Source organism: Euprymna scolopes, chromosome 40 (assembly GCF_053919585.1).
Source record: "Euprymna scolopes isolate OS-2025 chromosome 40, ASM5391958v1, whole genome shotgun sequence".
NCBI classification, from domain to species: Eukaryota; Metazoa; Mollusca; class Cephalopoda; order Sepiida; family Sepiolidae; genus Euprymna; species Euprymna scolopes.
The window spans coordinates 24,074,979-24,097,658 of record NC_136521.1 but is presented as its reverse complement, the minus strand read 5'-3'; the positions used below and the strand labels follow the sequence as shown (position 1 = coordinate 24,097,658).

Here is a 22,680-nt window from a genome sequence, read left to right as displayed (position 1 = left end):
TAATCTCAGAGTACACATCGATGGATTTCCCCGTCCACCTCATCTCTTTTAATCTAGTAAACACCTCAAATAGCTCCTTGGCCTGGATCAATCTGACTTTAATTGCATCAGCATCATTTTGTTCCCGCTCATTCAGTTCCAAGTATAGGGCTGGTGCATCCCCTCCAGAAATAATGGTATCGCTGTGGCAACATCACCTATTTTTTGGAGCTTCGCCACTAGGTCCACTTTGTTAAGCCAAGCCACAACATTGCCTTCGCCACTGAATGGCTTTATCATATTGTTCAGACCAGTGGCCATAGCTGGAAATAGTTTGTTCTTTTGTTGATCAATTCATGAGAAGTTGTGACAGCAGTCCCCCAAATATGTGGCTAGAAATCCAACAATCATCAAAGGTCACAACTCGGGCTGCTTTTATACAGCATGTGTGTGGTGAGATTTCCTGAGACCATAGCTTATAAAACCATGCCATCTTTAATCTCTCTCTCTTTATTACCCGACACACACACATGGTAAGACTTCTGTTTCCTTAACTTACGATAACACTTTTATAAAAATTTTGCTCTATTTATACTATAAAAGTTTTCAAAAAGTAAGAGATATTTAGATTGAAGGTTGTTATATTGATAGATATCAGCCTTAACTGAAGAGCCCAAGCTGAAGAAACCACATCAGAGACACCTAATGGAGTAATATCTTTTCTCTCCCTGCTGAACAGTGTATAAAAGAAGCGACTGGATGGGTCAAAGCACATGCACTCATTCTATAGCATGCCCCATTCTCCGTAACGGTTCACTTCAACCTGTATAGATGTCACTGTGAAAGAGTAGAAAGTGTTCTGCTAATATAGCTATCATAAATCAGATACAAATAAGTAAAAATTTATAGAAGTTGGAAATCATTGTAAGAGTGAAATAATTGCAGCCAAGATAAGACATATCTTTTCTTGGCTGCAGCTATTAAACTCTTATAAAATGAAATAACCAGAAAACACACTGAGTTGCAGAAGTTAGCAAGTAATAATTTCTGGAAAATTTATAATAGCATGGTGCATAATGGGCAATCAACAATTTCCTCTTGATCCAACAACCATGAGGTTGTTTGCATGGCAACTGAGAAGAGGGAACTGCTTGTCCGGCGATAACTCCACCTTAGACCACACAAACTACTCCCTCTGAAATTTCCCTTTGTGGACAGAAATCACATTTGTTCATCTGTCTGTGATGTCAGAAAAAAACTAGAGATCTTCAAGGCGTGTGAATTTGATCTCTGCTATACTAATGAACAAATGCTCTGCTGAACTAACCTCTGTTCTCTCCAAACTCTACAACAGATGCTTTACTGAATCTTGCTTTTCACATAGTTGGAAAATTGCTACTGTGCCACATAGTTTTGAAGGTTTTTAGGGAAACATGTCCGATAACTCTTTTGAATTATTGTATATGCTTGTACAGTTGATTTTTAGAGGGTTTAAGTGTGATTTTTGGATTCCTTGTGCAAAAAAAAAGTAAAAAAAAAAAAAAAAAAAAAAAGAACTTGCTGCATTAATTTTTTTATCTTTTAGATTGTCTAGACTTTATTTTATACACAAAAATGTAATTTTTTAATGTCACGATTTTACAGCATTTTGCAATATAACTGAAATCATTAAAATGTAATATTTTGGAAACCACTTTGAGCTCAAATTTTCTGGATTGTTTAATTTTTATGATACTAATGATTTGAAAATATGAGAGGTTTGAGTCTGGATGATTTGACATAAAATTACCTCACATCTTCTTATAATGTTAGATTTAATCTTTGTCTTAAGTCATCAGATCTAAGGTCATTTTTAAGACTCACATTATACATCCATCTTATCATTTATTTCCATGCAACACATGTCCTCAACTCCCACTGGCTATATTTCACTTCCATACATCATCACACCTAGTTAACATGCCTCATAAACTTTTTCCAAAGTGGTAATGCTCTGCTGGTTAGTAATAACAGTAGTTCCCTTAACTTACTCCATCCACTTCTAACTCTTACAATCACACTAGCACCTGCTCCTCCTTTGTATCACCAAGATAACAAAACTTCTGAATGACCTAAAAAATAGCTTCTGGATCCAAATGTACATTCTCCACATCTCATCCATCTTCATTGCACACAAACTTCAACCTACCTGTAATTACACTGCATTGTTTGTGTATGCAATGGTTACAAGTACTTCACAAAATTAAGTTGCACCCAATTCCTGTTCCACAGACTGAGCAAGGAAACTTTCCAAGACACAACTGAAAAGCAACACATTTAGCTGTCATTTTTGAATTTGAGCATTTCTGTACAAACCTTCACCAATCACTTGTTTGCTCCACCAGACATCTCTTGGCACACTGTCAAAGTTTTTTTTCAGATCGACAAAAGTAAAATACAAGTTCTTCTTATCAAGGTATTTCTCTTGCATTTATTTCAGCACAAATATAGCACCTACTATATATTTGCACCTAATATAGCACCTACTATATATTTACCCTAATATAGCACCTACTATATATTTGCACCTAATATAGCACCTACTATATATTTACCCTAATATAGCACCTACTATATATTTGCACCTAATATAGCACCTACTATATATTTGCACCTAATATAGCACCTACTATATATTTGCACCTGCTGATAAATTTGTGAAATACAAAAAGAAAAAAAGCATCTCATTGACTTACAAATCTGTACAAACTTTCTCCATCTTTGAACCTCTGTCCCGCAATTGCTGAACCATCGTTCAATTCAACTTCTTGCAAATGACCAAGCTTAAGAAGTGTTTGAGCCATGGCTGCACCATTTTCTCGATTCCGCACGACAGACCAACGTAACAACCAGTTTACCAAATCACAACCTGATAAAAAGGCAGAGAAGGCAAACATCAGTTTGAAAAACATTTTACAAAAAATCTCTTAGAATAAGCATAAAGTATAAGAGTGTCCAAATATACCTACAATAGAAACCTTCCATAATTACAACTTTGTTTGTCAGCAGCATACATGAAACGAGGTAGAATACCTTTTAATAACATGGTACAAAAATAACAAATGAAAATTAGTTAGAATCGAAGTTTAATTTGTCAGCTTAAATGCTGTTTAGATCCAACTTTCACAATTCAGTGGAATTTAAGATCAAATATTTATTAGACACCTCAGAATTAGCAATAACTAAAAGGAAACTGCCTGGAGATAAATTTCTTCTTTTATATAAACTATATTTTCAAAACACAAATAGTTTATAGATTGTAGTTTTAAAATTAAAGATATAGTAAAAATATATCCATAAAAATTTAATATCGATTTTTTTAAAGAACACTTACTATTTTGTTTGACTAACGTTAATAAAGGAAAGGACGATAGATTTAAATCTAAAAAAATAAGTAAATTACACAAAAATATTTTTTCTTAAACAAAAAAAAAAAAAAATAATTAAATTAAATCCTTAGATTTAATTTTGTTACTACATTTTGAATTCCAATTGCATCACCAGTAAAAAAAAAAAAAATGATTATTTTAATAAAAGGAGTGTCAAAATTTTACTTTCGAGGAACCATATCATTTAGTATTGGTAGTATCGTCATTCATTCAAAAACAAAGAGTCATTCATTTCAATGAATGCCAGACAGGGATCAGAGCATTGATGATGGAAAGATAGAGGCTTGGTCTATGATGCATTAAAATTAACCAGCCATCTTTTTCCCTATTGCACCACATGATCAAGATCAGAGGAGAGAGAATCATAGAGAACTTGGTCGTTTACAGCCTTTGAAGTGTTGCCATAGATGGTAGTGTCATCAGCATAAATGTCTACAAATGATCTTACGATGTGATTTATGTAGATCAGGAAGAGAGTTGGCCCAGGATGAACCCCTGAGGGACTCCAGCATTAATATTGTGAGCTGATTTCTGCCCATCAACCACTACTCTTATGAACCTGTCAGAGATAATTGATTTAATAATTGAAAAGACATTTCCAGCTATACCATAGCTGAAGATGTTGTGGAGTAGACCTTTATGCCATACCCTATCGAAGTCCTTTAATATGTCAAGTAATTTCCACAGAAAGGAAGCCTCTGTCAATAGCTACTCCTATGAAATATAACTGTTAGCACATTTGCTGTAGATCTAGCAGAATGGAAGCCATAGTGTATGTCACTGGGGTCAGGGAATGTGATTTAGAATAATTATCATAGATTGTAACTCAAGCTGTGAGGATAACCATTACATCTAACAGAAATACAGTTTCTCACTTTAATCGCTTGCTATTAGCAATAAGCAAATTAACTGAAATACAGGATCAGTTTAATTTGGAAAAACAAACTCATTCAAGATGTGACTTGAAGTGGAATTCAATATATTATATGCTGAAAATAAATTAAGAACAACAAAAAGCCCTTGTAATGTGTGTTGATAAGATTCCTACCTTAATTAAAACAACTTAACAATGGAGGCTTGTTTGAAAAAATATCCAGTTCCTGAGCCTATTTGAAGAAATCACCAAAGAAGCAAATCACAGAACATCAACCATATCAATAATACCTACAAATTTAGCTGTGAGGTTATTTCTGTCAAAAGCTGTCCAATCTAATTCTATTTTCACCCTATCTAAATGATAAAATCATGTGTAGGTCTACTTTACTAGATCCATGATTCAAATTATCATTTTAAAAAATTGGCATAGAAAACATATTTAGAATTAGATTCTACATCTACTTTCCACTAATGATCAGCAGTATACGCTACCTTGTTGAGGGTGAGGAAGTACAAACGCGTAAATTACAACATTGCAATCTATAGTCAACTCGCACAAAACAACCAGTAAAAATGTAAAAAAAAATACCTTCATCACTCCTAGCATGAAAAGCCAATAGGAAGTAAAAGCACAATTATTTCTAATTAAATTTTGGTTTTCATTTTTCAGGTGTGAAAAGTGAACATTGCATCATTTATAATAGCAAAAAAGTGAATTAAATGACAGTCAATATGAATATTCAATTTAATAATAATGATTATTGTGCCTATTTTTAAAAACATTTTCAGCTGCAACTTAATTATAAGTTGATAAAAATGTTGATATATTAAATTTTGGTGGCAGAAATAAAGTACCAAATGTCATAAACATATACTAATTTCAAAATCACATATCACAAAAACTATTAAAAGATAAAGATCTGGAATATTGCATACCTAATCAATACATATTGTAAAAATGTTATATCCAAATGTCAGCTCTTTATACCATGTACTTCTTAAATAGTATCCTCAAGAAAATGTAATAATTTTATGTAGTGTTTTTCACTTTGTTCATCATAGCGATGTAATTAAGTAAACATACAAGAGAGCTGCATGCTATCAACAATAGAGTTCTTTATTCTTTGCGATTTTGTTGAATTCTTTGTTCGGTACATTCGTCCATTTGAGGTGGTTCTCTCAACTCCTTCCCTAGTCAAACACATACAGAGAAAAAAACTTCAATTGTCCTTCAATGTTTGTGGCACATACCACCTGTTTGGTATTATTTATTAAATTGTTAGATGAAAGTACAAACTAGTTAGAAAAACACCTTCTCCTCCACATGTTAAGAAATGGTTTCCAAAAAGTTCTCTGCATAAGTACTATTGTTTTTATTGTTTTAACATCTTTATTTTATTTTTGTATTAGCTTTGTTCAAGTTAATTTACAAATAATATACCTTACCGCTGCTAAGTAAACTGGCTTCAAAATGCACCACCTTCATCTATGGAGAGTGAGAGGCTCTTTAGTACAGGTGGTAATATGTATGAACCTGTGAGAAACAGGCTGTGTCCTAAGAATAGAGAAACTAATGTTTCTACATTACAACTTAAAAGTATTCAACTTTACATACTGAGGAGACTATGAGCAGAGGAGGTAGGCAGCAAGAATAGAAGAGAAAGTAGAGCAACAACAGGTGCAGAACTTCAGATTAGTTATTCACTTAAAGAATTACAATTTGTACTTTGTAATTTCTTTTTATCTAATTGTTTAATTATATTCATTTCAGAATTGGAAATTGTACTTTATATTTTGTAATTTTAGTTAAGGCAAAAAGCCATAATAGTGGCCAGAAACTTAAATGTTAAGTTAAATTGGCAGTTACTATGTTAATGTGTCAAAGCTGATGAGTCACTTAGCAGTGGTAAAACGATTTCAATTTAATAGGAAAGAGAAAGGTAATTAATCGGCTGATTAATTGGCAAATTGTCCGATTAATCAGGAAAGTAGCTGATTAGGCTGATTACCTGCCGATTAATCGGTACACTCCTAATATATATATATATATATATATATATATATATATATATATATATATATATATATTCCAAATGAGAAAAAGCATGTTTCATAGGTTTAATTTTCCATTTTGCATGGGTACACAGTTTTTGTTGTTCCATTTTCTTAGCTGATATAGAGATTTTCCGGTTTGATGACTCTTGAATACGTAACATAAATTGTCCATGTGAAAAAACAGTCAGTGTGTAACTGTAAGACCCACAATTGTAAAGATTGTTCCCTGCGCTTTGTTGATGGTTATTGCAAATGACAATAAAATTGGAAAGTGCAATTTCCTAAAGTGTAATGATGTATCCGGTGGAATCATAGGAATGCATGGAATGAAGATATATTCATCTGTGAAAGGTCCTGTTAAGATTGTTGTTTCTATGATATTGTTTGTTAATTTTTTTTTTACTGCAAGCTATGTGCCATTGCAAAGGTTGGATTGGTTTATATTTCACAACATGATAATTAGTACACCAAATTTCAGTTGCAATACATGCGGTGGCATCCCTGGCAAATATAGCTGTTGGATAATTAACCACTTTATCTGCTTTCACAACAGTGTCGATGGATTTGTATTTGACTACCTCACTTGGAATTTTACATTGAATAATAGCGTTAAGTTCATGGGCATCTTTGTATTGACCTGCAAGAATAGCACATTCACTCAGTCAAATGGAATTCTTATAATTTGAATATCTGCAAAAACCTTTTAAACTAACTATTCTTTTGATGAAATAAAATTACAGAAATTACAGCAGTTAAAAGTCAAAGAATTTTGCCTTTAACTCTGATTAGCTGGCACTTTTTTGTACCCAATTTCCCACAAGTGATGCAAAAGTTTTTGTGCGAATCGAACAGTCTACAACTGGACATGCATATTTTGAGTTAAGTTTAATGTCTTCACATGGAACAAAAAAGTAGAGTATTTGAGGCAAGCATTTATTTCATCTGCTGGTGTTGATTGAAGAATAACAGGTAACATTTATCTGAAATCTCCTGCAAGCAATATTACTGCATTCCCAAATAGTCTGACATTGCCACGCAAATCTTGCAAGGATCGACCAAGAGCCTCAAGTGATTTTTTGCGTACCATTGTGCATTTATCCTAAACAATAAGTTTGCATTTTTGTAACATTTTTCCCCATATTGGATGTTTTGGAGATGTCGAACATGAGATTTTTGAAAAATGGAATGTTTTAAAGTAGAATAAATAATTCTTCTACTTGGCAGCAAGGTCGCAGGTATTCCTCATGCAGCAAGGGCTGCCAAAATCAATTTAATTAGAAAGGTTTTACCAGTTACTTCTGGTGCTGTTCAAGGTAGCAGTAATTTCCAAATAACTTCTATTCTCAGTCAGTAAATTAGGTGACTAAAATAGGATTTATCCATGTTTTGACAATGCCTTATTCACTGTAATTAATTTAGGAGACTAAAATAGGATGAGGGATTAGAGATGGACAGATAGAGAGGAAGATATATAGATAGAAAAGAGAAAGTGAGAGGAAAATAGAGAAAGAGAAGGAGATAGAGAGATAAAGGGATTGATAGATAAACAAAGAGAGGGGGAGTTAGAAACAGAGAGGGATGAGACAGAGGAAAGGAGAGAGATAGAGGGAGTTAGAGAGAGAAAGGGGCTCAAAGAGAGATGGAGAGGGTGATATAGAGAGAAAGATAGATTGAGAGAGGGAAAGGGAGAGATGGATAGAGAGAGATATTAAGAGAGGAAGAGAGAGGGGGAGAGAAACAGAAGGTAAACTACACTTCACCGTTTGTTTCCTCGTTCAGTAGAGAAGAAATCTTTCGAGACTGAGGCAATTTTAATGTTTTGTTATTATCCAGAGTACCCCTTTTTTTTGAGGGGGGGGGGCTATATTTTCCTCACATTAGAAACCGACCGGGTTATCTGTACTTTCACTTAACAAATTAATAAAAGAAAAACATATTGTAAACTTTGAATTTAACATGAAAATACTATTTTAAAAAATAGTACGATAACATAAGTGCCACTTTAGGTACTCCTTGGGCGTTGAGTTCCATGGCGACCAGCATAATTATTTAATGGTCGCTCCCTTAGCCCCCCCCCTAGTCAAGGCTAATGCATGCGCACGTAACATTTTTTTTATTTACTGACGTTGGCTTAGTAACTAAACGATTTATTGATAATTTCGTAACCCTTAAACGCATGCCGGAAGATTTAAATTCGTTCATTATTGTTGTAATGAAAAAAAAAAAAAGTTTCATTCAACACAAAACCAAAAACACATATTAATGATAAATGATTTATTATTCTATTCATTGAAATTTACTAATTTTTAAATAAAAAAGTAAAAAAAAAAAGTTAATAAAAAAATAGTTGCTTATGTGCGCATAAAAAACTTTTTTTTTTTTTTTTTAGATTAGGTCCACCTTATAATCACCCCCCCTCCTCATCTTAAGAACAGCTTCCGGAATAAACACCACTTTTGGAGGGGGGGGGGGCTATTTGCAAAATTTAACTGATATTTCTTGTCAGCATACCCACCCGAAAATACTATTAAAAAAAAAAAAGGAGGGGTTCAGTGCCCGTGGCAGAGAAGTAGATTTATTTATCAATAAAAGTTGCGGAGAAGTAAATTTATTTATCAATAAAAGTCGTCATTTAAAAAAGAAAATTGTGGAGGTGGACCTAAATGTAAATATTTACCCAAAAAATTATCCCGAAGTTTATTACAAAAACGTTTTGTTTTCGCACTATTCAACAATTTGTTCATCCGCGCATGTAAATTAAAAAATATTTGTAAAAGTAAAAAGTTATCAGTAAATGATTTAGTTTTTTTTTTTAATTTATTTATTTTTTTTTTTACATTAGGTCCACCTCCACAAATGTTAAGAACGGCTTTCAGAATAAACACCCTCAACCTCTCCATGTTAACAACAGATTTCGGAATAAACGCCATGGGGGGGGATATTTTTAAAAAAAGTCGATAAAATTCATTTAAAAGTCATTTAAAATCAAATGTTTGTAAAAGTGAGGAATTATTAATAAATGTTTAGTAACATTTTTCGGTGCTAATGCAGAGAGTCATCCGCACTATTTTTTAAATCGTATTTCCACGTTTAATTAAAGTTTTATGATATGTTTTTTTTTTATTCAATTGCAAAGTTAAAGTACAGAATAGATACAAAACACCCTCCCCATGTTAAGAATGGCTTTTTAAATAATAACGTTATTATTTCAGCATGGATCACTCTCTGCATGAGTACCCATTTTTCTTTTAATATTCATAAAAAGTAAAACTTTTTTCAAAATAAATAAATAAATAAATGTTTGTAAATGTGACAAATAATCGTTTAGTTACGGCAACGTCAGTAAATAAAATATATTACATGCGGGGTGGGGTGGAGGACTAAGGGAGCGACTTATTGTTTTCTGCTGGTCGCCATGGAAGTCAACGCCCAAAGAGTACCAAAATGTAATTTTTTTTGTCAAATAAATAAATTTCAAGCAATTTTTGCAATAAATAATAGATAGCAACTTCGTTAATTTTACGACTCGCCCCAGCATATTATAAACACCCTAACTTCCCCATGTTAAAACGGCTTTCAGAATGAACACCCCCAACCTCCTCATATTAAGAACGGCTTTCGAGGTTTATCGAAGGGCATGTTTTTTTTTTTTAACATGGGGAGGTTAGGGTGTTTATAATACGTTGAGGCATGTCGTAAAAATGAAACAGTTTAGAAAAAGTTAAAACAAACTTTTTTATGCAAACCATGCTGTGAAAAGAAACTAAACAATTAAAACGTAATGTTTCATGAGTGAAAAGGTTTAACATAAATAAAGGAATTTAAAATTAAAAAATTGGTAAGTACATAAATGAATTTAAATTTTTTTAAATATGGGATTATCTTTTTGTGTGTGTGTGTGTGCTAATGCAATGAGTGACCGCGCTATTTTTTTTAAAATCGTATTTCCACGTTTAATTAAAGTTTTATGATATGTTTTTATTCAATTGTAAGGTTAAAGTACAGAATAGGTACAAAACACCCTCCCTTCCCCATGTTAAGAATGGCTTTTTAAATAATAACGTTATTATTTCAGCACGGATCACTCTCTGCATGAGTAAGTTTTTTGGTTTTTTTTACTTATCTGGTAATTCGAGAGTAGTTGAAACGGAAGTTACCAGAAATAAAACCGGGCAAGTCTCGCAGAAACGACTTCGAAAAATATTTATATTTTATTCAATATTTTAATAATTCGCGAGGTAAATTTATTTTAATGACATAAAAACATCCCTCGACTCTAAAGATGGGTTGTCTGAAAATTTCAAATAAATTGGTAACGTAAAAATATGGTTTTATTCACTTTTAACGAACCAAATTTACATTTTTATATATATAGATAAAGCTGAATGTCTGTGTGTGTATGTGTGTGTGTGTGTCTGGTCACGAATAGGTTCATATATGTTTGACTATTTTAAAAAACTGATTACATATAATGATAGAAGATGTATCGAGACACAGGAATGGGTATGTTTGATCTGGCAGAACAGTGGTTCATTAAAATTGTGAGGTCTGCGTTCACGCCTGGTCCACAAAGTATGGAAATAAAAAATTTAAAAATGAAAAAAAAACGTTTACAAGTGTTTTTGATATAGAGGTACATTAGAATACTTTTATAATTATGTTTTAACTTTAATAGGGATGGTATAATAAAATTGTGGGGTCTGCATTCGTGCCTGGCCTCCATAGAATGGAAATAGGCACAAACTTTAATAAAGACTTTTCATATCTATCTGCGTAAGTATACTTTGATAATTATGTTTCAGTTTGAAGAAATATGGTATAATAAAATTATGGGGTGTTTGTTCGCACCTGAACTCCATAGAATGGAAATATGTAACAAAGTTTAACAAGGTTTTTTTAATATAGATCCACAGTATATTGTGATAAGTGTTTCAGTGTGAACAGGTATGGTATAATAAATTATGGGGTTTATCTATTTTATTTTTACTTTCATCATATTTTGCTTTGGTTTTGATACACCCAAATTCGAAGCTATCTCATTACAACCCTTCCTTTTCATAACCTATACACTTCTATCTATATATATATATAAAAGCGAAAATGTGTGTTTGTATGTATGTAAGTACGTATGTATGTATGTATGTGTGTTTGTATGTCTGCTAAAAACTTTTGACAGACAGAACAAAAATTCACTCCGGACGACAAATATTGAATTTTTGGCTCGAAAGGTCTACTCTAAGTTAGTCAGCTTACCCTTTTTCTGCACGACAGCCGAATCCCCAAACAACTTTTCTATGGGGAACTCAGCCAGAGAAAGCGGAATGCAGGGGGCCAAAAGAAACGATATAAAGACTGTCTGAGAACGTCCCTAAAAGACTTTGACATCAGCCCCCAGTCTTGGGAGAGTCGCGCTCCTAAACGTTCGGCCTGGCGTTGCGTCATCAGCCTAGGAGCCGACAGGGCAGAGAATCAACGCATGACACACGACCAGCAGAAGCGCAAGAGGAGAAAGGAGAGAGCTGCCGGTTCACAGCCTGCCGATACCGCCTTCACGTGTCCAGAGTGTGGAAGAGTCTGCCGAGCACGGATTGGCCTCATCAGCCATCTCAGGACCCACAAACCCCTGACGCCAAACTGATCGATACCTTGGTCATCGTCGACTTCGACGGACGAGCAAGAAGAAGAAGAATATGTATGTGTATATGTGCATGTATGTGTATGAATGCATATATGTGTATGTATATGTAAGTAAGTGTATGTATATATATGTGCATATGTGTACGTATGTGTATGTGTAAGTATATGTGTGTGTGTATATATGGATGTATATGTATGTATATGTGTATGCATGCATGTGGGTATGTATATGTATGTTTGTGTATTATGCATTGTGTATGTATATGGGTATATATGAGCGTATGCTTATAGACATGTATGTATGTATGTATGCATGTATATATTTATATGTATGTATACCAATGACCGTCTTGTGTATGTTTGCATGTGTGTATATGTATATGTATGTGTGCGTAATGTGTATTGTGTATGTATGCATGTATATATATGTGTGTGATATGTGTACATATGTATGTCTGCGTGCGTGTATATATATGTATGTATACCAATGACCATCTTTAGTGTCATGTCTGCTTGAGTATGTGAATTCGCCGGCAGGACTATGTCATTTTCGGGCTCATGAACTTTCAGTGTCTGAGGGAGTGGCACTCGTCTGACAAGACGTTGCAATCATCAATCATCATCATGTGTGTTTGTATGTCTCGCAAAAACTTTCGACACGGGTCACGGATTTTCGCCAGATCGGTATCATTTTAAACTTCCAACCTTCGCCCGACAAATATCGAAAAACGTTAATTTTTTCACCCTGAAATCATCACTTTTCTGGAGGGGGAGGGGCCAGCAAAAACCCTCCTCTCATGACGAATTTTCTTCTACGCATCGGACATAACCTAATTTACTTTAAATATTTGAAAAAGCGACACAATTTCGGCGACGTCGTCTTAACTCAGTTGCTTAGAGCGCAGCCTCATCTAAACGTTTTGGGTTCGAATCGTGGTGTAAGATGTCTTTTTTTTTCGATTTTTTAAATTTCAGTATTGAAGCAGGGTTATTTAAGCCATTTTTCATGTAACGTTCGTTCTTCTGTTTCGCGTTTGCCTTACACTAGTTTCTTAGGTTTCCATGAACACCCCCCACCCCAGCCCAACCACACACACCCAAAAACACCCGAGCAACGCCGGGTAGCCCCCGGGGTTATTGAAGCCATTTTTCACATGTTTTTTTTTTTTATTTTTCAGATTTTTTAAAGTAGTTTTAACGTTCGTTTTTCTGTTTTCTTTTTCGCGTTTTCTTTTTTGTTTCTCCCATTTAACATCGTTCGTTTTTTTTTTTTTTTTTTTTTTTAAATATTTTACTTTGCTTATTCTTACGTATTGATTAACACCCCGCTCGAGCACACACACCGTTAAACACCCGGGCAACGCCGGGACCCCCTGCTAGTTATTCAGAAAGCCATTCTTAGTATTATGAAAAAAGTATTATGTACTAGCAGATTACAGACATAGGTGAAAATACATTGCAGTGTTGCCTGGGATCGGATAAAATTGGTTGATATATGTACTAGCCTAATACCCGGCATATGTACTAGCAGAATACCCGGTGTAGCCCGGGATTGGATAAAATTGGTGTATATGAACTAGCAAAATACCCAGCGTCGCCCAGGATTGTATGACATAGCACTAGCATGACATATATACTAGCTGATTACCCCGGCATGGCCTGGGATTGGATAAAATTATTGGAATTTTTCCTAGCGGAACACTATTTCGCCTGGGATTGGAAAAATTTTGTCCTAGCCAAATGCCCAGCATTACCCGTAATGGATTACATAGGTGGATATCTGTACTAGCAAAATACCCGGCATAGCCCAGGATTGGGTGAAGTAGGTGTATATGCACTAGCAGAACAGACGGCGTCTCCCGGGATTGTATGACATAGGTGGATGTGTACTAGCAGAATACCATACGTCATCCAGGAATGTATGACATAGATGAAGTATAGGTCCTATTTGAAAACTTTGAAGGTCTTGTGCATTATGGGTCAGACTTGACAATTTTGAAGGTGCTTCTGCACTACAGGTCAAATTTGACAATTTTGAAGATGGGTTACTACTTGGGAATACCAAATGCTTCATGTAGATCATCAAAGTTAATCAATATTGTCTTGGTTATTATCAAATGGGTGACTACTTGGGAATACCAAATGGTTTGTATGGATCTCTAAAGTTAAGCAACATTGCCTTGGTCATTAACAAATGGGTGACTACTTGGGAATACCAAATGCTTTTTGTAGATCAACAAAGTTAAGCAACATGTAGCCTGGTCATTATCAGATGGGTTACTCCTTGGAAATACCCAATGCTTTATGTAGATCAACAAAGTTAAGCAACATGTAGCCTGGTCATTATCAGATGGGTTACTATTTTGAAATACCCAATGCTTTATGTAACTTGTAGCCTGGTCATTATCAGATGAGTTACTACTTTCAAATACCCAATGCTTTATGTAGATCAACAAAATTAAGCAACATGTAGCCTGGTCATTATCAGATGGGTTACTACTTGGAAATACCCAATGCTTTATGAAAATCACCAAAGTGAAGCAACATGTAGCCAGGTCATTTTAAGATTGGTTACTACTTGGAAATATCCAATGCTTTATGTAGATCAACAAAGTTAAGCAACATGTAGCCTGGTCATTATCAGATGGGTTAATACTTGGAAATACCCAATGCTTTATGTAGATCAACAAAGTTAAGCAACATGTAGCCTGGTCATTATCAGATGGGTTACTACTTGGAAATACCCAATGCTTTATGTAGATCAACAAAGTTAAGCAACATGTAGTCTGGTCATTATCAGATGAGTTACTACTTGGAAATAGCCAATGCTTCATGTAGATCAATCAAGTTAAGCAACATGTAGCCTCGTCATTATTAGATGGGTTACTACTTGGAAATACCCAATGCTTTATGTAGATCAACAAAGTTAAGCAACATGTAGCCTGGTCATTATCAGATGTGTTACTACTTGGAAATACCCAATGCTTTATGTAGATCATCAAAGTGAAGCAACATGTAGCCTGGTCATTATCATTTGGGTTACTACTTGGAAATACCCAATGCTTTATGTAGATCAACAAAGTTAAGCAACATGTAGCCTGGTCATTATCAGATGGGTTACTACTTGGAAATACCCAATGCTTTATTTAGATCAACAAAGTTTAGCAACATGTAGCCTGGTCATTATCAGATGGGTTACTACTTGGAAATACTCAATGCTTTATGTAGATCAACAAAGTTAAGCAACATGTAGCCTGGTCATTATCAGATGGGTTACTACTTGGAAATACCCAATGCTTTATGTAGATCAACAAAGTTAAGCAACATGTAGCCTGGTCATTATCAGATGGGTTACTACTTGGAAATACCCAATGCTTTATGTAGATCAACAAAGTTAAGCAACATGTAGCCTGGTCATTATCAGATGGGTTACTACTTGGAAATACCCAATGCTATATTTAGATCAACAAAGTTAAGCAACATGTAGCCTGGTCATTATCAGATGGGTTACTACTTGGAAACACTCAATGCTTTATGTAGATCAACAAAGTTAAGCAACATGTAGCCTGGTCATTATCAGATGGGTTACTACTTGGAAATACCCAATGCTTTATGTAGATCAACAAAGTTAAGCAACATGTAGCCTGGTCATTATCAGATGGGTTACTACTTGGAAATACCCAATGCTTTATGTAGATCAACAAAGTTAAGCAAAATGTATCCTGGTCATTATAAGATGGGTTACTACTTGGAAATACCCAGTGCTTTATGTAGATCAACAAAGTAAAGCATCATGTAGCTTGGTCATTATCAGATGGGTTACTACTTGGAAATACCCAATGCTTTATATAGATCAACAAAGTTAAGCAACATGTAGCCTGGTCATTATCAGATGGGTTACTACTTGGAAATACCCAATGCTTCATGTGGATCAACAAAGTTAAGAAACATGTAGCCTGGTCATTATTAGGTGGGTTACTACTTTGAAATACCCAATGCTTTATGTAGATCAACAAAGTTAAGCAACATGTAGCCTGGTCATTATCAGATGGGTTACTACTTGGAAATACCCAATGCTTTATGTAGATCAACAAAGTTAAGCAACATGTAGCCTGGTCATTATCAGATGGGTTACTACTTGGAAATACCCAATGCTTTATGTAGATCAACAAAGTAAAGCAACATGTAGCCTGGTCATTATCAGATGTGTTACTACTTGGAAATACCCAATGCTTTATGAAGATTAACAAAGTGAAGCAACATGTAGCCTGGTCATTATCATTTGGGTAACTACTTGGAAATACCCAGTGCTGTATGTAGATCAACAAAGTTAAGCAACATGTAGCCTGGTCATTATCAGATGGGTTACTACTTGGAAATACCCAATGCTTTATGTAGATCAACTAAGTTAAGCAACATGTAGCCTGGTCATTATCAGATGGGTTACTATTGGAAATACCCAATGCTTTATGTAGATCAACAAAGTTAAGCCACATGTAACCTGGTCATTATCAGATGCGTTACTACTTGGAAATACCCAATGCTTTATGTAGATCAACAAAGTTAAGCAACATGTAGCCTGGTCATTATCAGATGGGATACTACTTGGAAATACCCAATGCTTTATGTAGATCAACAAAGTTAAGCAACATGTAGCCTGGTAATTTTCAGATGGTTTACTACTTGGAAATACCCAATGCTTTATTTAGATCAACAAAAATAAGCAACATGTAGCCTGGTCATTATCAGATGGGTTACTATTGGAAATACTCAATGCTTTATGTAGATCAACAAAGTTAAGCAACATGTAGCCTGGTCATTATCAGATGGGTTACTACTTGGAAATACCCAATGCTTTATTTAGATTAACAAAGTTAAGCAACATGTAGCCTGGTCATTATCAGATGGGTTACTACATGGAAATACCCAGTGCTTTATGTAGATCAACAAAGTTAAGCAACATGTAGCCTGGTCATTATCAGATGGGTTACTACTTGGAAATACCCAATGCTTTATTTAGATCAACAAAGTTAAGCAACATGTAGCCTGGTCATTAGCAGATGGGTTACTACTTGGAAATACCCAATGCTTTATGTAGATCAACAAAGTTAAGCAACATGTAGCTTGCTCATTATCAGATGGGTTACTACTTGGAAATACCCAATGTTTTATGTAGATCAACAAAATGAAGCAAAATGTAGCCTGGTCATTATCAGATGGGTTACTACTTGGAAATACCCAATGCTTTATGTAGATCAACAAAGTTAAGCAACATGTAGCCTGGTCATTATCAGATGGGTTACTACTTTGAAATACCCAATGCTTTATGCAGTTCAACAAAGTTAAGCAACATGTAGCCAGGTCATTATCAGATGGGTTACTATTTTGAAATACCCAATGCTTTATGTAACTTGTAGCCTGGTCATTATCAGATGGGTTACTACTTTCAAATACCCAATGCTTTATGTAGATCAACAAAGTTAAGCAACATGTAGCCTGGTCATTATCAGATGGGTTACTACTTGGAAATACCCAATGCTTTATGAAAATCACCAAAGTGAAGCAACATGTAGCCAGGTCATTTTCAGATTGGTTACTACTTGGAAATATCCAATGCTTTATGTAGATCAACAAAGTTAAGCAACATGTAGCCTGGTCATTATCAGATGGGTTACTACTTGGAAATACCCAATGCTTTATATAGATCAACAAAGTTAAGGAACATGTAGCCTGGTCATTATCAGATGGGTTACTACTTGGAAATAGCCAATGCTTCATGTGGATCAACAAAGTTAAGCAACATGTAGCCTGGTCATTATTAGGTGGGTTACTACTTGGAAATACCCAATGCTTTATGTAGATCAACAAAGTTAAGCAACATGTAGCCTGGTCATTATCATTTGGGTTACTACTTGGAAATACCCAGTGCTGTATGTAGATCAACAAAGTTAAGCAACATGTAGCCTGGTCATTATCAGATGGGTTACTACTTGGAAATACCCAATGCTTTATGTAGATCAACAAAGTTAAGCAACATGTAGCCTGGTCATTCTCAGATGGGTTACTATTGGAAATACCCAATGCTTTATGTAGATCAACAAAGTTAAGCAACATGTAACCTGGTCATTATCAGATGGGTTACTACTTGGAAATAGCCAATGCTTTATGTAGATCAACAAAGTTAAGCAACATGTAGCCTGGTCATTATCAGATGGGATACTACTTGGAAATACCCAATGCTTTATGTAGATCAACAAAGTAAAGCAACATGTAGCCTGGTAATTTTCAGATGGGTTACTACTTGGAAATACCCAATGCTTTATTTAGATCAACAAAGTTAAGCAACATGTAGCCTGGCTATTATCAGATGGGTTACTATTGGAAATACTCAATGGTTTATGTAGATCAACAAAGTTAAGCAACATGTAGCCTGGTCATTATCAGATGGGTTACTACTTGGAAATACCCAATGCTTTATTTAGATCAACAAAGTTAAGCAACATGTAGCCTGGTCATTATCAGATGGGTTACTACTTGGAAATACCCAATGCTTTATGTAGATCAACAAAGTTAAGGAACATGTAGCCAGGTCATTATCAGATGGGTTACTGTTTTGAAATACCCAATGCTTTATGTAGATCAACAAAGTTAAGCAACATGTAGCCTGGTCATTATCAGATGGGATACTACTTGGAAATACCCAATGCTTTATGTAGATCAACAAAGTTAAGCAACATGTAGCCTGGTAATTTTCAGATGGGTTACTACTTTGAAATACCCAATGCTTTATTTAGATCAACAAAGTTAAGCAACATGTAGCCTGGCTATTATCAGATGGGTTACTATTGGAAATACTCAATGGTTTATGTAGATCAACAAAGTTAAGCAACATGTAGCCTGGTCATTATCAGATGGGTTACTACTCTGAAATACCCAATGCTTTATGTAGATCAACAAAGTTAAGCAACATGTAGCCTGGTCATTATCAGATGGGTTACTACTTGGAAATACCCAATGCTTTATGTAGATCAACAAAGTTAAGCAACATGTAGCCTGGTCATTATCAGATGGGTTACTACTTGGAAATACCCAATGCTTTATGTAGTTCAACAAAGTTAAGCAACATGTAGCCTGGTCATTATCAGATGGGTTACTGTTTTGAAATACCCAATGCTTTATGTAGATCAACAAAGTTAAGCAACTTGTAGCCTGGTCATTATCAGATGGGTTACTACTTGGAAATACCCAATGCTTTATGAAAATCACCACAGTGAAGCAACATGTAGCCAGGTCATTTTCAGATTGGTTACTACTTGGAAATATCCAATGCTTTATGTAGATCAACAAAGTTAAGCAACATGTAGCCTGGTCATTATCAGATGGGTTACTACTTGGAAATACCCAATGCTTTATGTAGATCAACAAAGTTAAGGAACATGTAGCCTGGTCATTATCAGATGGGTTACTACTCGGAAATAGCCAATGCTTCATGTGGATCAACAAAGTTAAGCAACATGTAGCCTGGTACTTATTAGGTGGGTTACTACTTGGAAATACCCAATGCTTTATGTAGATCAACAAAGTTAAGCAACATGTAGCCTGGTCATTATAAGATGGGTTACTACTTGGAAATACCCAATGCTTTATGTAGATCAACAAAGTTAAGCAACATGTAGCTTGGTCATTATCAGATGGGTTACTACTTGGAAATACCCAATGCTTTATATAGATCAACAAAGTTAAGCAACATGTAGCCTGGTCATTATCAGATGGGTTACTACTTGGAAATAGCCAATGCTTCAGGTGGATCAACAAAGTTAAGCAACATGTAGCCTGGTCATTATTAGGTGGGTTACTACTTTGAAATACCCAATGCTTTATGTAGATCAACAAAGTTAAGCAACATGTAGCCTGGTCATTATCAGATGGGTTACTACTTGGAAATACCCAATGCTTTATGTAGATCAACAAAGTTAAGAAACATGTAGCCTGGTCATTATCAGATGTGTTACTACTTGGAAATACCCAATGCTATATTTAGATCAACAAAGTTAAGCAACATGTAGCCTGGTCATTATCAGATGGGTTACTACTTGAAAACACTCAATGCTTTATGTAGATCAACAAAGTTAAGCAACATGTAGCCTGGTCATTATCAGATGGGTTACTACTTGGAAATACCCAATGCTTTATGTAGATCAACAAAGTTAAGCAACATGTATCCTGGTCATTATAAGATGGGTTACTACTTGGAAATACCCAATGCTTTATGTAGATCAACAAAGTTAAGCAACATGTATCCTGGTCATTATAAGATGGGTTACTACTTGGAAATACCCAGTGCTTTATGTAGATCAACAAAGTTAAGCAACATGTAGCTTGGTCATTATCAGATGGGTTACTACTTGGAAATACCCAATGCTTTATGTAGATCAACAAAGTTAAGCAACATGTATCCTGGTCATTATAAGATGGGTTACTATTTGGAAATACCCAATGCTTTATGTAGATCAACAAAGGTAAGCAACATGTAGCCTGCTCATTATCAGATGGGTGACTAATTAGAAATACCCAATGCTTTATATAGATCAACAAAGTTAAGGAACATGTAGCCTGGTCATTATCAGATGGGTTACTACTTGGAAATAGCCAATGCTTCATGTGCATCAACAAAGTTAAGCAACATGTAGCCTGGTCATTATTAGGTGGGTTACTACTTGGAAATACCCAATGCTTAATGTAGATCAACAAAGTTAAGCAACATGTAGCCTGGTCATTATCAGATGGGTTACTACTTGGAAATACCCAATGCTTTATGTAGATCAACAAAGTTAAGCAACATGTAGCCTGGTCATTATCAGATGTGTTACTACTTGGAAATACCCAATGTTTTATGCAGATTAAGAAAGTGAAGCAACATGTAGCCTGGTCATTATCATTTGGGTTACTACTTGGAACTACCCAGTGCTGTACGTAGATCAACAAAGTTAAGCAACATGTAGCCTGGTCATTATCAGATGGGTTACTACTTGGAAATACCCAATGCTTTATGTAGATCAACAAAGTTAAGCAACATGTAGCCTGGTCATTATCAGATGGGTTACTATTGGAAATACCCAATGCTTTATGTAGATTAACAAAGTGAAGCAACATGTAGCCTGGTCATTATCATTTGGGTTACTACTTGGAAATACCCAGTGCTGTATGTAGATCAACAAAGTTAAGCAACATGTAGCCTGGTCATTATCAGATGGGTTACTACTTGGAAATACCCAATGCTTTATGTAGATCAACTAAGTTAAGCAACATGTAGCCTGGTCATTATCAGATGGGTTACTACTTGGAAATACCCAATGCTTTATGTAGATCATCAAAGTTAAGCAACATGTAACCTGGTCATTATCAGATGCGTTACCACTTGGAAATACCCAATGCTTTATTTAGATCAACAAAAATAAGCAACATGTAGCCTGGTCATTATCAGATGGGTTACTATTGGAAATACTCAATGCTTTATGTAGATCAACAAAGTTAAGCAACATGTAGCCTGGTCATTATCAGATGGGTTACTACTTGGAAATACCCAATGCTTTATTTAGATTAACAAAGTTAAGCAACATGTAAGCTGGTCATTATCAGATGGGTTACTACATGGAAATACCCAGTGCTTTATGTAGATCAACAAAGTTAAGCAACATGTAGCTTGGTCATTATCAGATGGGTTACTACTTGGAAATACCCAATGCTTTATATAGATCAACAAAGTTAAGGAACATGTAGCCTGGTCATTATCAGATGGGTTACTACTTGGAAATAGCCAATGCTTCATGTGCATCAACAAAGTTAAGCAACATGTAGCCTGGTCATTATTAGGTGGGTTACTACTTGGAAATACCCAATGCTTAATGTAGATCAACAAAGTTAAGCAACATGTAGCCTGGTCATTATCAGATGGGTTACTACTTGGAAATACCCAATGCTTTATGTAGATCAATAAAGTTAAGCAACATGTAGCCTGGTCATTATCAGATGTGTTACTACTTGGAAATACCCAATGTTTTATGCAGATTAACAAAGTGAAGCAACATGTAGCCTGGTCATTATCATTTGGGTTACTACTTGGAACTACCCAGTGCTGTACGTAGATCAACAAAGTTAAGCAACATGTAGCCTGGTCATTATCAGATGGGTTACTACTTGGAAATACCCAATGCTTTATGTAGATCAACAAAGTTAAGCAACATGTAGCCTGGTCATTATCAGATGGGTTACTATTGGAAATACCCAATGCTTTATGTAGATCAACAAAGTTAAGCAACATGTAACCTGGTCATTATCAGATGGGTTACTACTTGGAAATACCCAATGCTTTATGTAGATCAACAAACTTAAGCAACATGTAGCCTGGTAATTTTCAGAGCGGTTACTACTTGGAAATACCCAATGCTTTATTTAGATCAACAAAGTTAAGCAACATGTAGCCTGGTCATTATCAGATGGGTTACTATTGGAAATACTCAATGCTTTATGTAGATCAACAAAGTTAAGCAACATGTAGCCTGGTCATTATCAGATGGGTTACTACTTGGAAATACCCAATGCTTTATGTAGATCAACAAAGTTAAGCAACATGTAGCCTTGTCATTATCAGATGGGTTACTACTTGGAAATACCCAATGCTTTATTAAGATTAACAAAGTTAAGC

The 22,680-nt window shown here is 35.0% G+C and overlaps 1 protein-coding gene across 4 annotated transcripts in view; it reads right to left on the bottom strand.

The window, feature by feature from the left end:
- The window catches only part of LOC145265431 (pleckstrin-like), a 645,465-nt gene that overhangs the window by 111,796 nt on the left and 510,989 nt on the right, over nt 1–22,680 (bottom strand). For all 4 annotated transcript variants that reach the window (XM_080121265.1, XM_080121266.1, XM_080121267.1 and 1 more), the window contains exon 6: nt 2,715–2,887. In XM_080121265.1, coding sequence (XP_079977391.1) covers nt 2,715–2,887 — 173 coding nt within the window. The remainder of the gene's footprint in view (nt 1–2,714; nt 2,888–22,680) is intronic.